This window comes from Octopus bimaculoides, chromosome 6 (genome assembly GCF_046866305.1).
Source record: "Octopus bimaculoides isolate indiv1 chromosome 6, ASM4686630v1, whole genome shotgun sequence".
Classification (NCBI taxonomy): Eukaryota; Metazoa; Mollusca; class Cephalopoda; order Octopoda; family Octopodidae; genus Octopus; species Octopus bimaculoides.
This window is the reverse complement of record NC_142933.1, coordinates 98,742,491-98,749,990: the sequence shown is the minus strand read 5'-3', so window position 1 is coordinate 98,749,990 and position 7,500 is coordinate 98,742,491. Positions and strand designations below refer to the sequence as shown.

The window sequence follows — 7,500 nt, the reverse complement described above, 5'->3', positions numbered from 1 at the left end:
GAGCGAGATCGAGAGAGAGAGAGTGAGAGAGAGATGGTGGAGAGAAGCTATAATTTTTTTTTTTTTGAAACTTAGAGAGAAGGGGGAAAATAGAGGGAGAAAGGAAAGGAAAGAAAAGAGTGAAAGCGGGAGGAGATATTAATACATAAATATGGATATTAATGCTAATACATATCTCCTTCTTTCTCTTACCCCTTCTTACTTCATTTACCTCTCTCTCTCTCTCTCTCTCTCTCTTTTACATCGGCACTTCTAATGTCTTCTTCTCAGTCTCCCTCTATGTGTCCCCCCTCCTTCTCTTTCTGTATTTATGTCTATAGATGTGTATGCTTGTGTGTGTGTTTATATGTATGCTAAGGGCTATAGAATAGTATAGGACGGTAATAGCAGGGAGTAAAGAGTCGGTATGTGTATGTGTGTGTGTGGCAATTCTTCGTGCTATGTTGTGTGTGCGTGTACGTGCGTGCTTTTTCTGAATGAGTGTGTGTGCGTGTGTGCATGTGTTATGTTTGTCTATGTCTCTTTGCGTGTGCCTTTGTACACGTTGTTGTATCTGTGAGCGCATCCGAGCGCGAGTGTTTTATGTACGAGTGAGTGTATTTGCATGTGTGTGTGTGTGTGTGTGTGTGTTTTGCGTGCGTGCTAAAATACTGAGAACTGGAGAAAGACTAAGATAAAATCGTAGTCGTCGGCATTCACCATTATTTACAACTGGCAACCAGCAAGCACCGTCCCAAAGAAGCCTACATCAAAACCGGAGTATGCGATGTGATTTCAATTGCTAATTAACAAATTCATTACACTTCACTTCATTTACTGCAATTAATAGCATGAATAATCATATTATTTCATTAAGGTCGTTAATAAACAGACGCAGGCATGGCTGTGTGGTTAAGGAACTGGTTTTGCAACCACGTGGTATCGAGTTCAGTCAAGTGCGCAACGCCTAAAGAAGATATCTTGTAACATAGCTCTGACCCAACAAATGCCGTGTAAGTGAATTTGGAGAGGGAAACTGTGTAGAAGCCCGTCGTGTATATGTGCGTGTCTTTGCGTCTGTGTATCGCCCCACATTGCTTGACAACCGGTGTTTCTTTGCTTACGTCTCCGTAACCTAGCAGTTCGGCATCAGAGCCGATAGAGTAAATTCCAGACATAACCAAAAAAATTTTTTTTAATTCCGCGGTTCACTTATTCAACTAAAACTCCCCAAGGTTGTACCCCAGCATGGCCACAGTTCAATGACTAAAGTAATTTTTTTTTTTAATGAATATATAGGCGTAGGAGTGGCTGTGTGGTAAGTAGCTTGCTTACGAACCACATGGTTCCGGGTTCAGTCCCACTGCGTGGCACTTTGGGCGAGTATCTTCTACTATAGCCTCGGGCCGACCATAGCCTTGTGAGTGGATTTGGTAGACGGAAACTGAAAGAAGCCTGTTGTATATATGTATGTGTATGTGTCTGTGTTTGTCCCCCCTCCTCTAACATCACTTGACAACCGATGCTGGTGTGTTTACGTCACCGTAACTTAGCGGTTCGGCAAAAGAGACCGATAGAATAAGTACTAGGCTTACAAAGAATAAGTCCTGGGGTCGATTAGCTCGACTAAAAGACGTTGCTCCAGCATGGCCACAGTCAAATGACTGAAACAGGTAAAAGAGTAAAAGAGTATATATAATATTAACTGTTTCTAGATTACAAACAAGACCAGAAAGTTTTGAAGAAGCGGAGTTTATGGATTACATCAATTTCAGTATTTTGCCGGTACTTTACATCGCTGGTACTTCACTTTATCAATGTCCAATGGATGAAAGTAAAAACAAAATATTGAAATGCATCAAGGATTTTGTGCGATGCTCTGCCGATTCTGCCAGTCATTTCTAGATTAAACACAAGGTCAACGATTTTGATAGGAGCGGGGATAATCGATCATATCGATCCTAGTAATTCATTATAATTTTACTTTATCGCCCCCACCCCCACACACACCTAAAGGATAATAGTTAAGTTGACCTTGACAGGATATGAACTCAGAACACGAAGAGAGCCGCAAGGAATTCACTCAACGATCTAACGTACCTGCCTTTATCTTTTACATGTTTTCAGTCAATAGACTATGGCCATGCTGGGGCACCACCTTGAACTTTTTGTCTAGTGAATCGACTCCACAAATTGCTATTTATTATTATTTTTTTTTTTTAGCCTAGTACTTATGATATCGGTCTCTTTTGCCGATCCGCTACGTTACGAATATTTAAGCACACCAGCACTTGTTGTCAAGCGTTGGTGGGAGACAAATACACACAACATGTGCACACGAGTCTATGACATTTGCCTCCCATGGACAATTACCCCTGAGGACACAGTTGTTGATTTAAAACTTCTTAATATATTGGAGAGGGAGATAATTAATCGAGGGCGGAAGTTGTCGTCGGAGGGAATTGTCCCAGTGTGTGTGTGTTCAAATACCACCACCTCCACCGCATGACAACCAGTCTTGGTTTGTTTACGTTCCCGTGACTTGGCGGATCGGCATAAGAGGCTGGTAGAGTAAGTACCATAGTTGACTAAAAACCCTTCAAGTATGGCCGTGGTCCAACGACTGATTCAATCGAACACACTCTACCATACGTGGGCGCCCATTTATGCCCTGTCGAAACAATTGAGAGACCTGCAAGACATGGATGTAGAGGTCTTCCAAACAAAACTCGATACTTTCCTGGCTCGAAATGAGACACAGTTGAGGGCAGCGATGTCAAATTCAAATACAGGTGCTCATGTAGTACCTTTGTGTGTGTATATATATATATATATATATATATATATATACACACACACACACACACACACACACACACACACACACACACACACACACACACACACACATACATACATACATACATACATACATACATACATACATACATACATACATACATACATACATACACACACACACACACACACACACACACATACATACATACATACATACATACATACATACATACATACATACATACATACACACACACATACACACACACACACTATAGCATCAGCTTGAAGTGTTTTTAGTCGGAGGAATCGACTCCACTATTTTCTTAAGACTGGTGCTTACTTTATCGGTCTCATATTTATGTATGTACATACATACATACATACATACATACATGTTGACCGTTCTAATATATACATTTCCGTCGCGCTTCTTCAAAGATCCGATTTTCATATGTAACATCACGCTTGTGGAACAGCAGAGAACCAAACATCGAAACGAGCCAGTCGGCGTTCATATCCAGTCACCAGAACAATTTTTCTTCTCTGACCAAGCGAACTCTCAAATCCCCCTGGTTTCCTATCTAAGATTAAGTAGGAAAGAATACAGTCCTCTTGCTGCTCTAATCAGCTTCAGCACTATCTCAATTAACAGTTGGCTCGTCAGACAGCAGTGGTAAATTCAGTTTTTCGTTTGGAAATATAACTTAAAGATGGGATTCGCCAGATTTATTTGTCCAAGATAAAACTAGATTAAGAAATATTGGTGTTCCTATGACCCAGTAGGTTAACGGAGCCATCACATCTGGTCTAACTTAACAAAATATGTATGTATACTACACAGCACACGCACACACACACACACACACACACACACACACACACACACACACATAATGCATATATCAATGCAATTCTGGTATAAAAACGAGCTCGTTCGCGTATATATATGTGTTTGTGTATTATATATATATATATATATATATATATATATAACTATATGTATATATAATTGCATATATATATATATATATATATATATATATATATATACATGCATGCAAATATATTTATATATACATGTATGTACTTACATATAAATCGATCTAAATATTTGCATATAAACACATTCACAATCGATGCTAATTCGATATACGTTATTGATCTATACACACGTAAACACACACACAAGCACACACACACACATGTATATGCACAAACACCCACAAAAACACATACGTAAAAAGTTGCTGGTACATTGATATATCATTGACGTATTACAAGTGTATAACATCAAAAGAGTCCAATATGGAAGGATGAGTGCACATGCGCGAGATAGATAAAAGTGGAGAAGCAACAGGCAGAGAGAAGGAACAAGTGGAGAGAGGGCGAGACAAGCTTCTGACTGACGAAAACCAACAACATCATTATCTAAATTTAATACTGTAATATATTCTTATCTACTCTGAAGCATGTGTGAGATATTCTCAAATATAGGTCCATTTATTGATATTTATATCGGACTCCTTCGTGGCTCTATGTCAGCCGAATACATATTTTAGACCTCTCTTCTCTGTTTCTCGGTTATATGCCATATTTCTTGACACTGATTTAGACATACGACTTTACCAGTGCAAGTTGTATACTGTCATTTGTCACAAGAAACTCACTTGAAGACCTGGCCGCAGGGTATGCATGCCTATGTGCATCAGAGTGTATATAATATATCCATCATATGTATATAATATATATATACATATATATATATGCATATAATATATATACATACATATAATACATATATAATACATATGTATATATATACGTATATATATAATATATATATATACGTATATATATAATATATATATATACGTATATATATGATATATACATATATATAATATATATATACATATATATATGTATATAAGAACGAGATACTGCAGCAGCCTCGGTTTCAGAGGACCTCAGCTCTTCAATGCTCTGCCAAAACATTTGAGAGACATGCAAGACATGGATGCGGAGGTCTTCAAGACAAAACTTGACGCTTTCCTCTCCACGATACCAGACGAACCAATGGCTCGTAATGAGACGCAGTTTAGGGCAGCTATGTCAAATTCTCTTATACACCAGATGTGCCATCAAAACTCTTGATTGGACCATGTCAGGTGGGGGAGAAGAGCCATGCAAGGAACGTGAAAATCACGGTGGTGCACCAGCACGACCGCAGCCACTTGGCTGAAACACATAAATAAATAAATAAAAATAAATATATATAATATATATATATATACATATATAATATATATATATATATATATATATATATATATATATATACATACAAATATATGTGTATGTGTGTGTAAAAAGTTGGAATTAGATTCGTCCTTTAATTTGGAGGTTTCCAAAAAAGATTTCTTATATAGATTCTTTATATTTTGCTGGTAGCTTACTGGCGTAACATTTCGAATGGAAAGAAATGCCATAAAACTCAACAATTTTGATAAAAATGGAGAAGAGGTGTTAAAATATAGAAGAACATTTTAATTCATGCCGACGATCGTTTCGTACAGCGATATAAAAATCAAGCATATTAATGGTTGAATAGAATCAATTTCATTAATTGGATTAAATTAGATTAATTATATATCACTGTACTCTTCAGTGCAAGAAGTATAAACAAAATTTTTTTTAGAAAGGACTTGAGAATGGAAAAAGCAGAATCGGATCTAGGAGATTCATATTTATCCTTATGAAAAAGATATTGTGAGTCCAGTTAGTTATTTACTAAACCTGGACTCAGATATATATATATATATATATATATATATATATATATGTGTGTGTGTGTGTGTGTGTGTGTGTGTGTGTGTCCATGTATAGAACGAGCTTTCTTCACCTTGCGTCTACCAAATCAACTCACAAGACACTTGCCCAACGTGCCAAGTAGTGGGACAGAACCTGGAAGCATGTGCTTGAGAAGCAAATTTGTTACCATGCAGCCGCATCTGCGCCTATTAAAATACATCTAAAAATGATAAATTCAAATTACGACAAACGTAAACAAACAAACGAAGTTTGCTTTTTAGAAGCGTTGAGATGTCTTACAAAGTTAAAGAAGTGATTTTAAATTCTCAAGCGCAGGATAATGCTAATAATATAGCCTGAACAGGATAAACTACCCCTATTTTGCAGAAAAAAGTGTAGGTGGAATACTATATGACAGTTCAGTAATTATATATCACAACAGTATATATTGTATGAAAATTCTAATCTCAGTTGTGAAGGGTATTGATTATAGGTGGCTACAGTTGCCATTTTGAATTGGAGTTGCTTCTTAACTGTTTGATGGTTTTCAGAAATTACTTTTTTCCTGAACAGTTTCGTTTAAACAACAGTTTTAGAAAACAGTTTAAAAAACAGTTTAAAACAGTTTTAGAAAACAGTTTAGAAAACAGTTTTAGAAAACCGTTTTAAAAACAGTTTAGAAAACAGTTCCGTTTTTTAAAAAGTGCTGTCAACTATACCTCGTATACTCAACGATGGTGTTGTTGGGGGGTGGGGGTTATGGGGGATGATGGCGATAATGGTCGTCGTCGTCGTGTTACTAATGACGACGGCGTTCAGTATAAATGGGTCAAATAAACGTTGATGTTATTTGTTAATTATTCTTTAAATCAAATCTATGATTAATTAATATATAGTGTTTATAAAACCGATGCTCAAGATGACGCTCTGTCGTCAGCAGTATTGAAGTATATTGGATTAGACAATCACAGTATATGCCTGTGCACATTTGTGTGTGTGTGGGGGGGTGTATATATATATATATATATATATATATATATATATATATATATATATATATATATATATATATATATATATATATATATATATATATATATATATATATATATATATATATATATATATATATATATATATATATATATATATATATATGAGAGAATGCCAGTGAGCTGGCAGAGTCGTTAGCACGCCGGGCAAAATGCTTAGCGGTATTTCGTCTGTCTTTACGCTCTGAGTTCAAATTCTGCCGAGGTCGACTTTGCTTTTCGTCCTTTCATGGTATCTTAAATAAATACCAGTTACGCACTGAGGTCGATGTAATTGACTTATTCCCTTTGTCTGTCATTGTTTGTCTCCTCTGTTTAGCCCCCTGTGGGCATTAAAGAAATAAATATATATAAGAGAGAGAGAAAGAGAGACAGACAGACAGATATAGATAAATAGATTAGCATGCTTACTGACAATATATATTATTTTGTATTTGTGCGTACTTTATTAACAAAGCGTTTTCTTTCTTTCTTTTACACAGGTTTCATGACCGACAAAAAACGGATATAAATACTCGGCTGGATTAAGATATTGCCGTATGCAAAGAAATGGATTCCCCAAGATTTTGTGTGTGCCTGTATCATCACCTCCATTGGATGCTCTGTGCTCTTTGTTTTGTCTTATTGATCACAATCAGCTTTGTCTCCAGTGCTTGCAACTTTCACGATATGAAACATATAGAGACGGTAGACGTAATTTGGGAGACAAACAATACTATCAAACCAAATGGGAACGACTTAACAGAGATTGAATTTAAGAAAAATTACATGATAGCCCGACATATTTACCAAACATCGTTCGGTACTAATAACACTGAGCAATATTACATAAGAGAGTGTATATATAAAATGT

General features: G+C 36.3%; 1 protein-coding gene across 1 annotated transcript in view; it reads left to right on the top strand.

Moving 5' to 3' along the window:
- The window catches only part of LOC106869631 (uncharacterized), a 313,681-nt gene that overhangs the window by 303,844 nt on the left and 2,337 nt on the right, over positions 1-7,500 (top strand). The window contains exon 5 of the mRNA XM_089354353.1: positions 7,130-7,500. This exon is cut by the window's right edge and continues 217 nt beyond it. Within this exon, the coding sequence (XP_089210479.1) occupies positions 7,197-7,500 (304 nt within the window). The 5' untranslated portion in view covers positions 7,130-7,196. The remainder of the gene's footprint in view (positions 1-7,129) is intronic.